This window comes from Bufo bufo, chromosome 3 (assembly GCF_905171765.1).
Source record: "Bufo bufo chromosome 3, aBufBuf1.1, whole genome shotgun sequence".
NCBI classification, from domain to species: domain Eukaryota; kingdom Metazoa; phylum Chordata; class Amphibia; order Anura; family Bufonidae; genus Bufo; species Bufo bufo.
In genome coordinates, this window is record NC_053391.1 from 693,180,388 (window position 1) to 693,197,837 (window position 17,450).

The 17,450-nt window shown below is 42.9% G+C and overlaps 1 protein-coding gene across 3 annotated transcripts in view; it reads right to left on the reverse strand.

Moving 5' to 3' along the window:
• The window catches only part of PDE2A (phosphodiesterase 2A), a 426,878-nt gene that overhangs the window by 7,070 nt on the left and 402,358 nt on the right, over positions 1 to 17,450 (reverse strand). For all 3 annotated transcript variants that reach the window (XM_040426563.1, XM_040426562.1, XM_040426564.1), the window contains 6 exons: positions 6,113 to 6,183; positions 5,782 to 5,904; positions 3,509 to 3,596; positions 3,357 to 3,404; positions 3,001 to 3,075; positions 1,833 to 1,932 (listed from right to left, as the gene is read on the reverse strand). In XM_040426563.1, the coding sequence (XP_040282497.1) occupies positions 1,833 to 1,932; positions 3,001 to 3,075; positions 3,357 to 3,404; positions 3,509 to 3,596; positions 5,782 to 5,904; positions 6,113 to 6,183 (505 nt within the window). The remainder of the gene's footprint in view (positions 1 to 1,832; positions 1,933 to 3,000; positions 3,076 to 3,356; positions 3,405 to 3,508; positions 3,597 to 5,781; positions 5,905 to 6,112; positions 6,184 to 17,450) is intronic.

Genomic DNA, 17,450 nt, shown 5'->3' on the forward strand with positions numbered 1-17,450 from the left:
TACATTACTTATCATGTACTGATCCTGAGTTACATCCTGTATTATACTCCAGAGCTGCACTCACTATTCTGCTGGTGCAGTCACTGTGTACATACATTACATTACTTATCCTGTTCTGATCCTGAGTTACATCCTGTATTATACCCCAGAGCTGCACTCACTGTTCTGCTGGTGCAGTCACTGTGTACATACATTACTTATCCTGTACTGATCCTGAGTTACATCCTGCATTATACTCCAGAGCTGCACTCACTATTCTGCTCCTGCAGTCACTGTGTACATACATTACTTATCCTGTACTGATCCTGAGTTACATCCTGTATTGTACTCCAGAGCTGCACTCACTATTCTGCTGGTGCAGTCACTGTGTACATACATTACTTATCCTGTACTGATCCTGAGTTACATCCTGTATTATACTCCAGAGCTGCACTCACTATTCTGCTCCTACAGTCACTGTGTACATACATTACTTATCCTGTACTGATCCTGAGTTAAATCCTGAATTATACTCCAGAGCTGCACTCACTATTCTGCTGGTGCAGTCACTGTGTACATACATTACATTACTTATCCTGTACTGATCCTGAGTTACATCCTGTATTATACTCCAGAGCTGCACTCACTATTCTGCTGGTGCAGTCACTGTGTACATACATTATACTACTTATCCTGTACTGATCCTGAGTTACATCCTGTATTATACTCCAGAGCTGCACTCACTATTCTGCTGGTGCAGTCACTGTGTACATACATTATACTACTTATCCTGTACTGATCCTGAGTTAGATCCTGTATTATACTCCAGAGCTGCACTCACTATTCTGCTGGTGCAGTCACTGTGTACATACATTACTTATCCTGTAATGATATTGAGTTAGATCCTGTATTATACTCCAGAGCTGCACTCACTATTCTGCTGGTGGAGTCACTGTGTACATACATTACTTATCCTGTACTGATCCTGAGTTACATCCTGTATTATACTCCAGAGCTGCACTCACTATTCTGCTGGTGCAGTCACTGTGTACATACATTACTTATCCTGTACTGATCCTGAGTTAGATCCTGTATTATTCTCCAGAGCTGCACTCACTGTGGTGATCACGCGTTTCTTTACAGTTCTAATTGTGACCACTAGAGGGAGATATGTGATATCTAATAGCATAATCCTGTTACATTGTATCATGTGCTCTGTGCGGCTTCATGAAGAAAACAGATATAATGAATCCTAATGATGACACAGGCGTCGGAGCAGATGTCTCTCTGTATCCTTCCCTGCATAACTGAAACCGGAAGGATCCGTTTTTCAGCCCATAGACTTCTACAATGAACTGCCTCTAAAGCCATTCCGTTATGCATTCCATCATAGAATTGCGTTATGGTCCGTGGTAACGGAATCCGTAACACAATTCACCCTTTACCAGTAAACGAAGCGTGAACGAATTTCATGAGCGGAAAGTCGCTCATCTCTAATAATAACATTAGAATGTGAGCTCCCAGGGATACGGATGATGCCAGTAAAACATTGTGTGCCTGACTGGGAAGTTTGATTGTCAGCTCCTGGGACAGAGGTGAGGGGAGCGATGCATTGTGGGTGAGGGGAACAGGCATTGTTATACAGCAGTACAGCGGGTGTACTGCGCAGCAGAATATGTGGGTGCCATATAGTAAACCCTCCGAGCTCACTCCCTCTAGTGGACAGGAAGAGCAGAGACACCTTACTCATGTTTTCTGGGATTTACTGATGTGATGGATTTTCTTCTTTACTATGTGTATAATCTTTGGTGAAGGTGCAGTCAGCTGACGTGACAGCAGGGGGCGCTCCTCACCATTCGCCATTTTCTGAAGCTCTTTGAAGATACGAAGGTGATGCGCCAAATCTGTGGCCAAGATAATGTCTCGCATGAGATCCAGCATCCTCTGATAATCCTGCAGGAAGAGACACAAGTGACATCACCGCTTACATTAGATCATAGAAGTGACATCAGCACTTATACCATGTCATAAAAGTGACATCACTGCTTACATTAGATCATAGAAGTGACATTAGCACTTATATCATGTCATAAAAGTGACATTAGCACTTATATCATGTCATAAAAGTGACATCACCGCTTACATTATGTGACAGAAGTGACATAACCGATTACATTATATGACAGAAGTGACATCACCGCTTACATTATGTGACAGAAGTGACATCACCGCTTACATTATGTGACAGAAGTGACATAACCGATTACATTATATGACAGAAGTGACATCACTGCTTACATTATATCGTAGAAGTGACATCACCGCTTACATTATGTGAAAGAAGTGACATCACCGCTTACATTATGTGACAGAAGTGACATAACCGATTACATTATATCGTAGAAGTGACATCACCGCTTACATTATGTGACAGAAGTGACATCACCGCTTACATTATATCGTAGACATGACATCATTGCTTACATTATATCAGAGAAGTGACATCACCGCTTACATTATGTGACAGAAGTGACATCACCGCTTACATTATGTGACGGAAGTGACATCACTGCTTACATTATATCGTAGAAGTGACATCACTGCTTACATTATATCAGAGAAGTGACATCACCGCTTACATTATATCGTAGAAGTGACATCACCGCTTACATTATATTGTAGAAGTGACATCACCGCTAACATTATATCAGAGAAGTGACATCACCGCTTACATTATATCAGAGAAGTGACATCACCGCTTACATTATGTGACAGAAGTGACATCACCGCTTACATTATTTCATAGAAGTGACATCACCGCTTACATTATATCGTAGAAGTGACATCACCGCTTACATTATGACAGAAGTGACATCACCGCTTACATTATATCGTAGAAGTGACTTCACTGCTTACAGTATGTGACAGAAGTGACATCACCGCTTACATTATGTGATACCTAGAAGTGACATCACTGCTTACAATATGTGATACCTAGAAGTGACAGCTATTTGTACTCACCCTCCGTGAAAACTGTTCGAAAATGTTACACCCTTCTGAGTTGAGGATGGCAATGGCCTGAGCAAAGTGATGTCTCTGCCGGGAAAAAGACAAATTCCTCATTACAGCTTTATATCATGTCTGAAGTCACACCCAGAGCTGCATTCTTAATTCTGCTGGTTTTCTGTTAAGATTTCCCATCTTGCTGCTGCCCCCTGGTGGATCAGTTTCTGTACAGCGATGAATCAAACATCACAGGATTTCAGTGGATTACAGCAGAATGCAGCTTTGGATGTGACTGGAGTACAGAACAGGAGGTAATTCAGTGGCGCCTATAAGACCTATGGGGTGGATGCGGGGGCACAGGGTCTACTCACCTCCATCACAGAGCCCTCGGAGCTGTACAGACCGGCCAGAACAGATTTCTACATGAAAAGAAAAAGAACGATGCTAAAATCAGCCAGAGGCCAGAATACAGAGAGGACTAACAGGAGGGCGAGGTATGAGGCACAAGCGCCTCAAAACCTACCGAGTTCACCTGGAAGGAATTGTTCGTCCCCCTGTGATCCAGATCATGGCACAAACACGACACAAACAAGGCAAATATTTCAAAGTCCCTGAAAAAGCAAAAATAAAATCAGACAAACGGACAGAATGCCGCAGTCTAGCGAATCATGAACTGTAACAGTGTCACCAAATCCCATATAAATGACAAAAAAAATCAACAAAAAAAAATCATATGCCACAGCGCCTTCAGGTGGTAGAATCTGGATGTGCACCTCTATTATATTATTGCAGTGTGCGCTATAGCTCCACCTAGTGGTAGCACCCAGGATGTGCGTCTTCTTGTATAATACTGTACTATGGCTCCATCTAGTGGTAAGACCTAAGAAGTGTGACTTCTAGTATAATAGTGTAATATGCACTATAGTTCCATCTAGTGGCAGCACCCTGGATGTGCGACTTCTAATATAATGCTGTTCTATGTTTCCATCTAGTGGTAACATCCAGGAAGTATGACTTCTAATTTAAAAGTGCACTACTGTTTGAACAATGACTCCATCTAGTGGTGAGACACAGGGTGTGTGACTTCTAGTATAATGCTGTACTATGGCTCCATCTAGTGGTAACATCCAGATGTGTGACGTTTGGTATAATGCTGTACTATGGCTCCATCTAGTGGTAACATCCAGTTGTGTGACTTCTAGTATAATGCTGTACTATGGCTCCATCTAGTGGTAACATCGAGATGTGTGACTTCTAGTATAATGCTGTACTATGGCTCCATCTAGTGGTAACATCCAGATGTGTGACTTCTAGTATAATGCTGTACTATGGCTCCATCTAGTGGTAACATCCAGATGTGTGACTTCTAGTATAATGCTGTACTATGGCTCCATCTAGTGGTAAGAGCTAGGAAGTGTGACTTCTAGTATAATAGTGTAATATGCACTATGGCTCCATCTAGTGGTAACATCCAGATGTGTGACTTCTAATATAATGCTGTACTATGGCTCCATCTAGTGGTAACATCCAGTTGTGTGACTTCTAATATAATGCTGTACTATTATAATGCTGTACTTTGGCTCCATCTAGTGGTAACATCCAGATATGTGACTTCTAGTATAATGCTGTACTATGGCTCCATCTAGTGGTAACATCCAGATGTGTGACTTCTAATATAATGCTGTACTATGGCTCCATCTAGTGGTAACATCCAGATGTGTGACGTTTGGTATAATGCTGTACTATGGCTCCATCTAGTGGTAACATCCAGTTGTGTGACTTCTAATATAATGCTGTACTATGGCTCCATCTAGTGGTAACATCCAGATGTGTGACTTCTAATATAATGCTGTACTATGGCTCCATCTAGTGGTAACATCCAGATGTGTGACTTCTAATATAATGCTGTACTATGGCTCCATCTAGTGGTAACATCCAGTTGTGTGACTTCTAATATAATGCTGTACTATGGCTCCATCTAGTGGTAACATCCAGATGTGTGACTTCTAATATAATGCTGTACTATGGCTCCATCTAGTGGTAACATCCAGTTGTGTGACTTCTAGTATAATGCTGTACTATGGCTCCATCTAGTGGTAACATCCAGATGTGTGACTTCTAATATAATGCCGTACTATGGCTCCATCTAGTGGTAACATCCAGATGTGTGACTTTTGGTATAATGCTGTACTATGGCTCCATCTAGTGGTAACATCCAGATGTGTGACTTTTGGTATAATGCTGTACTATGGCTCCATCTAGTGGTAACATCCAGATGTGTGACTTCTAGTATAATGCTGTACTATGGCTCCATCTAGTGGTAACATCCAGATGTGTGACTTCTAGTATAATGCTGTACTATAGCTCCATCTAGTGGTAACATCCAGATGTGTGACTTTTGGTATAATGCTGTACTATGGCTCCATCTAGTGGTAACATCCAGATGTGTGACTTTTGGTATAATGCTGTACTATGGCTCCATCTAGTGGTAATATCCAGATGTGTGACGTTTGGTATAATGCTGTACTATGGCTCCATCTAGTGGTAACATCCAGTTGTGTGACTTCTAATATAATGCTGTACTATTATAATGCTGTACTTTGGCTCCATCTAGTGGTAACATCCAGATATGTGACTTCTAGTATAATGCTGTACTATGGCTCCATCTAGTGGTAACATCCAGATGTGTGACTTCTAGTATAATGCTGTACTATGGCTCCATCTAGTGGTAACATCCAGACTTCTGGTATAATGCTGTATTATAGCGCCATCTGGTGCACAGGAAATGTTACTTACTCTAAGTAATTGAGGAGCTCCAGGTTCTTGTAGAGCAGGTAGCAGAAGTGCGTCACAGAGAAGGCGTGCATCCAGTTGTGATATGGAGGGTCTCTGTACCCCTTCTTCACCATAAGGCAAAATCTAAAAAAAATAAAGAAGTCAAACGAGTCACTGTGAAAAATCAAAAGTTCTTTCTTTTTTCTTCTGTGCCAGTGTCAGTGTTCACTGTATTTCTTGCATTCTATTCATGGCACTGGAAGCTCCTGATGTAGGTTACTCCCAGATTGGGGAGCGCTTTATAGGGGGGTCACTGAGGGAGGGTGCTGATGGTAAAAGGTCATGTACTTACCTGATGAGCGTCATCCGATCAATCTTGTAGTTGGTGAGAAAGCCCATGTCTTCAAACATACTGAGCGTGGCCTGCAAGGAGCGGACGTGGACACGGGTCATATCATTACACAGAAGACACACGTGTGTCACACATAAGACATGCAGCAATGGTTCATTGTGGATGGTCTCGGATTCTCATTCAGTGATGACAGTGCTCCGTCGCCATCTGCTGGCAGAGTGTGGGATGACACGTGTCAGGCTTTATCCTTCTTAGGGGCCACACATTGTGATTCACAGGTAAGTGATTCCCGAGCCGACGGCAGCTGCGCGATGAAACCGGTTCTGAAGGGGTTAAACTATCGCTACAAATACAGGTGCCACAACCCTCCGAAATACTACCACTCGACTGGAGCGTGAACGGAGTGCAGCGCGGTATTATATGTGTTCTGTGTGCATGGTATGGCACGGATATTTGGACACTTTATGGCGGTATTATTTATGTACTTTATTGCACTTTTATGTGTACATTATATGGCACTGATTTTTGCCCACATTTTCCCGGGGTCCTGTGATTTCCTGCAGGGGGCCCTCTTTTCCATACATACAGGATGGGAGGGTATAAAACGGGCTAGCTGTCCCCCACCCCCCACAGTACGGGGCAGTTCAGCCTTCCCTGTATCACCCCCTCCCACGTGGCTGATACGGCCACAAGGATCCGCTGTCTCACATGACCACATAATCCCCCCACCCTGCACGACCACGTGCCCCCCCAAGTGACCACATGACCTAAACCCTGTATGACCATATGCTCCTTCATACCTAGTAATGTATGTGGCCCTTAAAGGGGGTCCCCTCACCAGGGTGGTCTTGTGTATGGGGATTTGGTCTAACAACATTAAACTAGACGGTGCCACTAAACCTGCTAAGCAAACCCCACCCCCACCCCTCATATTATTGCCGGGCTCATATTAGGCAGATCTTTCGGCTTCTCTTGGTTATATCTGTTTCTGGGAAAGTGTGACAGCAAACAATATGGCTTCCCACAGGGGTGCCCAAGGCGTATCGCAAGCTTGGATAGAGAACACCAGCACATCCTGGTCATTCTAGACTACGCCACGCGGTCCCCCGAGGCGGTGCCGCTGCGTCATTCGTCAGCCAAACTCATAGCTAAGGAGTTAAAGGAGATGTTTTCCCTAGTAGGACTACCTAAAGAGGTTCTGACCGACCAGGGGACCCCTTTTATGTCAAAAGTCATGAGGGAACTCAGTAAACTACTACAGATCAAACAGTTACGGACGTCCGTCTATCACCCGCAAACGGACGGCCTGGTAAAGAGGTTTAATCAAACTTTGAAAAACATGTTAAAAATATTGGTGTCTAAGGCTGGGAAGGACTGGGACCTCCTTCTGCCCCATCTCATGTTCGCAGTGCGAGAGGTGCCCCAGGCCTCTACTGGGTTCTCGCCCTTCGAACTGCTGTATGGCCGACATCCACGTGGGTTGTTGGACGTGGCCAAAGAGACGTGGGAGCAACAACCCACTCCGCACAAAAGTGTTGTTGAGTATGTCACCCAGATGCAAGAGCGGATGGAGACGGTGTTGCCGCTGGTTAGAGAACATATGGAGGAAGCTCAGCGAGCCCAGAGTCGGGTCTATAATCGGCAGGCTCGGGTCCGGAACTTTAACCCAGGTGATCAGGTTTTGGTTCTGGTGCCGACGGTGGACAATAAGTTCCTGGCTAGGTGGCAGGGGCCCTACGAAGGGCTTGAAAACGTTGGGGAGGTAACCTACAAGGTACTCCAGCCCGGAGCAGCTGTACCACGTAAACTTGTTGAAAGCGTGGAAAGACAGGGAGACCAGTACGGAGAACAGTCCCCGGCCGGGTTTTCTGGGGGTAGAGTTTCCAGTCCTGCGGTCTGATACGAGGGAAGCAGTTGCCACCGTAAATATTGCCGACAACCTTTCCTCTAAACAGACTAAGCAGTCCAGGGAGTTCGTCAGCAGGAACACGGAGGTGGTCTCGGACCTCCCTGGACGCACTTCTATCTTCCGACATGACATTGTGACTGAGCCTCAGGCCAGAATCCGGTTGAAACCATACCGGGTACCTGAGTCGTGGCGACAAGCCATCTCGGAAGAAGTGCAGTTGATGCTGCAGCTGGGTGTCATCGAGGAGTCAAAAAGTGAGTGGGCCAGTCTGATAGTATTAATACCCAAGCCGGATGGGACATTGCGGTTGTGTAATGACTTCCGCAAACTGAATGAGGTGTCCAAGTTTGACGCGTATCCCATGCCCCGAGTGGATGAGCTTATTGGGCCAAGCCCGGTATCTTTCTGTGTTGGACCTCACCAAAAGGTACTGGCAGGTAGCCTTGACGGAGGCTACCAAAGAAAAAGCGGCTTTCATCACGCCAGAGGGACTGTATCAGTACAAGGTATTACCCTTTGGTCTACGTGGCGCTCCCGCCACGTTTTAAAGGCTAATGGACATTGTACTCCGTCCACATCGTCGGTACACTTCGGCGTACCTGGACGATATCGTTATCCACAGCACCGACTGGGAAAGTAACCTACCTAAAGAACAGGCTGTAGTGGACTCAGGAAGGCTGGCTTAACCGCTAACCCAAAAAAGTGTGCGATAGGGTTAGAAGAGACCAAGTACCTGGGGTATGTAGTTGGGCGCGGAGTCATCAAACCTCAGGTGAACAAAATTGAGGCAATTAGGAATTGGCCCCGACCTGTCACTACTCGGCAAGTAAGGTCGTTCCTGGGTATGGTGGGTACTATATGGGGTTTACCCCCCACTTTGCTACAGTCGCCGCACCATTGACAGGCCTTTTAAAGGGACGCAAGTCAGTGACGGTTCAGTGGAATGAAGTTGGCCCTGTGTGGGTCCCCGGTATTGGTGACGCCCGACTTCAAGAGGGAGTTTATAGTACAGACGGACGCCTCCGAGGTCTCAGAGCTGTACTCTCTCAGGGCGTCAACGGGGAGGAACATCCTATTGTCTACCTCAGCCGGAAGCTCACTCCAGCCAAGGTTTCTGTCTTTGCAAAATTTTTGATTTTCTGTGGAACAAAGGGCAGGCCAGTTACTAGGAAAGACGGATGCCCTGTCCCGGGTAAACTGTTTAATGTGTGTCCACCCCCTCAGGGTTTAACAAAGGGGGGAGGTATGTAGGAAGGAACAAGGGGCCATCATTGATGGTCGGTACGTGACACCGAGGACCTTGGCCTCGGTGAGGTAAGAGCCTTTTGTTCCCTGAAATGTCAGTATTGCAGATTGCAGTCTGACACTTCAGCTGATTAGTATGGCTGTAAAGCCGATCCGGGACGGCTCTTACTGGGAGCAGCCAAAGTGCGGGGTGGGTGGCTACTCCCCACGTTCCAGGCTGGGTCTTGGGAGGCTTATAAAAAGCAGTCAGCACTGTCAGGTGTGTGGATGATCCTCCATCTCACAGGGAAGCTGTGGAGTCTCTGTGTTTTGGGATCTGAAGCTGTGTGCCGTGCAAAAGGGCTGAGAGCCGCGTGCTGGAAATCAGGACCCTAAAGTCTGCTGGGGACCGCCGATGAAAAACTGCTGACCCGGTGAATGTTTGTGTTCTGTGGACATTGCATGGTGTGAACGAACACCAAGACTGCGAACTGTTATTTTGTTTTTCCTTATGTGTGAATAAACACCAAACTGTTAAAGTTTAAGACTTTGTGGTTGCCTCTATACTGCGTCCGCTAGACTGCCTACCAGAGCGAATCCCCACAGGGGTTATATGGAGGTATACTGGTTATATGGAGGTATACTGGTTATATGGAGGTATACTGGTTATATGGTGATGTATGGGGTTATATAGAGGTATACTGGTTATATGGTGTTGTATGGGGTTATATGGAGGCATACTGGTTATATGGGGGTATACTGGTTATATGGTGGTGTATGGGATTATATGGAGGTATACTGGTTATATGGTGATGTATGGGGTTATATGGTGGTAGTTTGGTTATATGGTGATGTATGGGGTTATATGGAGGTATACTGGTTATATGGTGATGTATGGAGTTATATGGAGGTATACTGGTTATATGGTGATGTATGGGGTTATATGGAGGTATACTGGTTATATGGTGATGTATGGAGTTATATGGAGGTATACTGGTTATATGGGGGTGTATGGGGTTATATGGAGGTATACTGGTTATATAGTGGTGTATGGGGTTATATGGAGGTATACTGGTTATATGGGGGTGTATGGGGTTATATGGAGGTATACTGGTTATATGGTGATGTATGGAGTTATATGGAGGTATACTGGTTATATGGGGGTGTATGGGGTTATATGGAGGTATACTGGTTATATAGTGGTGTATGGGTTTATATGGAGTTATACTGGTTATATGGAGGTGTATGGGGTTATATGGAGGTATACTGGTTATATGGTGATGTATGGGGTTATATGGAGGTATACTGGTTATATGGGGGTGTATGGGGTTATATGGAGGTATACTGGTTATATGGTGATGTATGGGGTTATATGGAGGTATACTGGTTATATGGGGGTGTATGGGGTTATATGGAGGTATATTGGTTATATGGTGATGTATGGGGTTATATGGAGGTATACTGGTTATATGGGGGTGTATGGGGTTATATGGAGGTATACTGGTTATATGGTGATGTATGGGGTTATATGGAGGTATACTGGTTATATGGGGGTGTATGGGGTTATATGGAGGTATACTGGTTATATGGTGGTGTATGGGTTTATATGGAGGTATACTGGTTATATGGTGATGTATGGGGTTATATGGAGGTATACTGGTTATATGGTGGTGTATGGGGTTATATAGAGGTATACTGGTTATATGGTGGTGTATGGGGTTATATGGAGGTATACTGGTTATATGGTGATGTATGGGGTTATATGGTGGTATACTGGTTATATGGTGATGTATGGGGTTATATGGTGGTATACTGGTTATATGGTGATGTATGGGGTTATATGGAGGTATACTGGTTATATGGTGATGTATGGGGGTTACATGGAGGTATACTGGTTATATGGTAGTGTATGGGGTTATATGGAGGTATACTGGTTATATAGTGGTGTATGGGGTTATATGGAGGTATACTGGTTATATGGTGGTGTATGGGTTTATATGGAGATATACTGGTTATATGGAGGTGTATGGGGTTATATGGAGGTATACTGGTTGTATGGGGTTATATGGAGGTATACTGGTTATATGGGGGTGTATGGGGTTATATGGAGGTATACTGGTTATATGGTGATGTATGGGGTTATATGGAGGTATACTGGTTATATGGGGGTGTATGGGGTTATATGGAGGTATACTGGTTATATGGTGATGTATGGGGTTATATGGAGGTATACTGGTTATATGGTGGTGTATGGGGTTATATAGAGGTATACTGGTTATATGGTGGTGTATGGGGTTATATGGAGGTATACTGGTCATATGGAGGTATACTGGTTATGTGGTGGTGTATGGGGTTATATGGAGGTATACTGGTTATATAGTGGTGTATGGGGTTATATGGAGGTATACTGGTTATATGGTGATGTATGGGGTTATATGGAGGTATACTGGTTATATGGTGGTGTATGGGGTTATATGGAGGTATACTGGTTATATGGTGGTGTATGGGGTTATATGGAGGTATACTGGTTATATGGAGGTATACTGGTTATGTGGTCGTGTATGGGGTTATATGGAGGTATACTGGTTATATAGTGGTGTATGGGGTTATATGGAGGTATACTGGTTATATGGTGATGTATGGGGTTATATAGAGGTATACTGGTTATATGGTGGTATATGGGGTTATATGGAGGTATACTGGTTATATGGAGGTATACTGGTTATATGGTAATGTATGGGGTTATATGGAGGTATACTGGTTATATGGTAGTGTATGGGGTTATATGGAGGTATACTGGTTATATAGTGGTGTATGGGGTCATATGGAGGTATACTGGTTATATAGTGGTGTATGGGTTTATATGGAGATATACTGGTTATATGGAGGTGTATGGGGTTATATGGAGGTATACTGGTTGTATGGGGTTATATGGAGGTATACTGGTTATATGGTGATGTATGGGGTTATATGGAGGTATACTGGTTATATGGTGATGTATGGGGTTATATGGAGGTATACTGGTTATATAGTGGTGTATGGGGTTATATGGTGGTATACTGGTTATATGGTGGTGTATGGGGTTATATGGAGGTATACTGGTTATATGGAGGTATACTGGTTATATAGTGGTGTATGGGGTTATATGGTGGTATACTGGTTATATGGTGTTGTATGGGGTTATATGGAGGTATACTGATTATATGGTGTTGTATGGGGTTATATGGAGGTATACTGGTTATATGGTGGTGTATGGGGTTATATGGAGGTACACTGGTTATATGGTGATGTATGGGGTTATATGGAGGTATACTAGTTATACAGTGACGTATGGGGTTATATGGAGGTATACTGGTTAAATGGTGATGTATGGGATTATATGGAGGTATACTGGTTATATGGTAGTGTATGGGGTTATATGGTGATGTATGGGGTTATATGGAGGTATACTGGTTATATGGAGGTGTATGGGGTTATATGGAGGTATACTGGTTATATGGTGGTGTATGGGGTTATATGGAGGTATACTGGTTATATGGTGTTGTATGGGGTTATATGGTGTTGTATGGGGTTATATGGAGGTATACTGGTTATATGGTGGTGTATGGGGTTATATGGAGGTATACTGGTTATATGGAGGTGTATGGGGTTATATGGAGGTATATTGGTTATATGGTGGTGTATGGGGTTATATGGAGGTATACTGGTTATATAGTGGTGTATGGGGTTATATGGAGGTATACTGGTTATATGGTAGTGTATGGGGTTATATGGTGATGTATGGGGTTATATGGAGGTATACTGGTTATATGGAGGTGTATGGGGTTATATGGAGGTATACTGGTTATATGGTGGTGTATGGGGTTATATGGAGGTATACTGGTTATATGGTGGTGTATGGGGTTATATGGAGGTAAACTGGTTATATGGTGGTGTATGGGATTATATGGAGGTATACTGGTTATATGGTGGTGTATGGGGTTATATGGTGATGTATGGGGTTATATGGAGGTATACTGGTTATATGGAGGTGTATGGGGTTATATGGAGGTATACTGGTTATATGGTGTTGTATGGGGTTATATGGAGGTATACTGGTTATATGGTGGTGTATGGGGTTATATGGAGGTATACTGGTTATATGGTGTTGTATGGGGTTATATGGAGGTATACTGGTTATATGGTGTTGTATGGGGTTATATGGAGGTATACTGGTTATATAGTGGTGTATGGGGTTATATGGAGGTATACTGGTTATATGGTGGTGTATGGGGTTATATGGAGGTATACTGGTTATATGGAGGTGTATGGGGTTATATGGAGGTATACTGGTTATATGGTGGTGTATGGGGTTATATGGAGGTATACTGGTTAATTGGAGGTGTATGGGGTTATATGGAGGTATATTGGTTATATGGTGGTGTATGGGGTTATATGGAGGTATACTGGTTATATAGTGGTGTATGGGGTTATATGGAGGTATACTGGTTACATGGAGGTATACTGGTTATATGGTGGTGTATGGGGTTATATGGAGATATACTGGTTATATGGTGTTGTATGGGGTTATATGGAGGTATACTGGTTATATGGTGATGTATGGGGTTATATAGAGGTATACTGGTTATATGGTGGTGTATGGGGTTTATATGGAGGTATACTGGTTATATGGGGGTGTATGGGGGTTACATGGAGGTATACTGGTTATATGGTGGTGTATGGGGTTATATGGAGGTATACTGGTTATATGGTGTTGTATGGGGTTATATGGAGGTATACTGGTTATATGGTGATGTATGGGGTTATATGGAGGTATACTGGTTATATGGGGGTGTATGGGGTTATATGGAGGTATATTGGTTATATGGTGATGTATGGGGTTATATGGAGGTATACTGGTTATATGGGGGTGTATGGGGTTATATGGAGGTATACTGGTTATATGGTGATGTATGGGGTTATATGGAGGTATACTGGTTATATGGGGGTGTATGGGGTTATATGGAGGTATACTGGTTATATGGTGGTGTATGGGTTTATATGGAGGTATACTGGTTATATGGTGATGTATGGGGTTATATGGAGGTATACTGGTTATATGGTGGTGTATGGGGTTATATAGAGGTATACTGGTTATATGGTGGTGTATGGGGTTATATAGAGGTATACTGGTTATATGGTGGTGTATGGGGTTATATGGAGGTATACTGGTTATATGGTGATGTATGGGGTTATATGGTGGTATACTGGTTATATGGTGATGTATGGGGTTATATGGAGGTAGACTGGTTATATGGTGGTGTATGGGGTTATATGGAGGTATACTGGTTATATGGTGATGTATGGGGTTATATGGTGGTATACTGGTTATATGGTGATGTATGGGGTTATATGGTGGTATACTGGTTATATGGTGATGTATGGGGTTATATGGAGGTATACTGGTTATATGGTGATGTATGGGGGTTACATGGAGGTATACTGGTTATATGGTAGTGTATGGGGTTATATGGAGGTATACTGGTTATATAGTGGTGTATGGGGTTATATGGAGGTATACTGGTTATATGGTGGTGTATGGGTTTATATGGAGATATACTGGTTATATGGAGGTGTATGGGGTTATATGGAGGTATACTGGTTGTATGGGGTTATATGGAGGTATACTGGTTATATGGGGGTGTATGGGGTTATATGGAGGTATACTGGTTATATGGTGATGTATGGGGTTATATGGAGGTATACTGGTTATATGGGGGTGTATGGGGTTATATGGAGGTATACTGGTTATATGGTGATGTATGGGGTTATATGGAGGTATACTGGTTATATGGTGGTGTATGGGGTTATATAGAGGTATACTGGTTATATGGTGGTGTATGGGGTTATATGGAGGTATACTGGTCATATGGAGGTATACTGGTTATGTGGTGGTGTATGGGGTTATATGGAGGTATACTGGTTATATAGTGGTGTATGGGGTTATATGGAGGTATACTGGTTATATGGTGATGTATGGGGTTATATGGAGGTATACTGGTTATATGGTGGTGTATGGGGTTATATAGAGGTATACTGGTTATATGGTGGTGTATGGGGTTATATGGAGGTATACTGGTTATATGGAGGTATACTGGTTATGTGGTCGTGTATGGGGTTATATGGAGGTATACTGGTTATATAGTGGTGTATGGGGTTATATGGAGGTATACTGGTTATATGGTGATGTATGGGGTTATATAGAGGTATACTGGTTATATGGTGGTGTATGGGGTTATATGGAGGTATACTGGTTATATGGAGGTATACTGGTTATATGGTAATGTATGGGGTTATATGGAGGTATACTGGTTATATGGTGATGTATGGGGTTATATAGAGGTATACTGGTTATATGGTGGTGTATGGGGTTATATGGAGGTATACTGGTTATATGGAGGTATACTGGTTATATGGTAATGTATGGGGTTATATGGAGGTATACTGGTTATATGGTAGTGTATGGGGTTATATGGAGGTATACTGGTTATATAGTGGTGTATGGGGTCATATGGAGGTATACTGGTTATATAGTGGTGTATGGGTTTATATGGAGATATACTGGTTATATGGAGGTGTATGGGGTTATATGGAGGTATACTGGTTGTATGGGGTTATATGGAGGTATACTGGTTATATGGTGATGTATGGGGTTATATGGAGGTATACTGGTTATATGGTGATGTATGGGGTTATATGGAGGTATACTGGTTATATAGTGGTGTATGGGGTTATATGGTGGTATACTGGTTATATGGTGGTGTATGGGGTTATATGGAGGTATACTGGTTATATGGAGGTATACTGGTTATATAGTGGTGTATGGGGTTATATGGTGGTATACTGGTTATATGGTGTTGTATGGGGTTATATGGAGGTATACTGATTATATGGTGTTGTATGGGGTTATATGGAGGTATACTGGTTATATGGTGGTGTATGGGGTTATATGGAGGTACACTGGTTATATGGTGATGTATGGGGTTATATGGAGGTATACTAGTTATACAGTGACGTATGGGGTTATATGGAGGTATACTGGTTAAATGGTGATGTATGGGATTATATGGAGGTATACTGGTTATATGGTAGTGTATGGGGTTATATGGTGATGTATGGGGTTATATGGAGGTATACTGGTTATATGGAGGTGTATGTGGTTATATGGAGGTATACTGGTTATATTGTGGTGTATGGGGTTATATGGAGGTATACTGGTTATATGGTGTTGTATGGGGTTATATGGAGGTATACTGGTTATATGGTGTTGTATGGGGTTATATGGAGGTATACTGGTTATATGGTGGTGTATGGGGTTATATGGAGGTATACTGGTTATATGGAGGTGTATGGGGTTATATGGAGGTATATTGGTTATATGGTGGTGTATGGGGTTATATGGAGGTATACTGGTTATATAGTGGTGTATGGGGTTATATGGAGGTATACTGGTTATATGGTAGTGTATGGGGTTATATGGTGATGTATGGGGTTATATGGAGGTATACTGGTTATATGGAGGTGTATGGGGTTATATGGAGGTATACTGGTTATATGGTGGTGTATGGGGTTATATGGAGGTATACTGGTTATATGGTGGTGTATGGGGTTATATGGAGGTAAACTGGTTATATGGTGGTGTATGGGATTATATGGAGGTATACTGGTTATATGGTAGTGTATGGGGTTATATGGTGATGTATGGGGTTATATGGAGGTATACTGGTTATATGGAGGTGTATGGGGTTATATGGAGGTATACTGGTTATATGGTGTTGTATGGGGTTATATGGAGGTATACTGGTTATATGGTGGTGTATGGGGTTATATGGAGGTATACTGGTTATATGGTGTTGTATGGGGTTATATGGAGGTATACTGGTTATATGGTGTTGTATGGGGTTATATGGAGGTATACTGGTTATATAGTGGTGTATGGGGTTATATGGAGGTATACTGGTTATATGGTGGTGTATGGGGTTATATGGAGGTATACTGGTTATATGGAGGTGTATGGGGTTATATGGAGGTATACTGGTTATATGGTGGTGTATGGGGTTATATGGAGGTATACTGGTTAATTGGAGGTGTATGGGGTTATATGGAGGTATATTGGTTATATGGTGGTGTATGGGGTTATATGGAGGTATACTGGTTATATAGTGG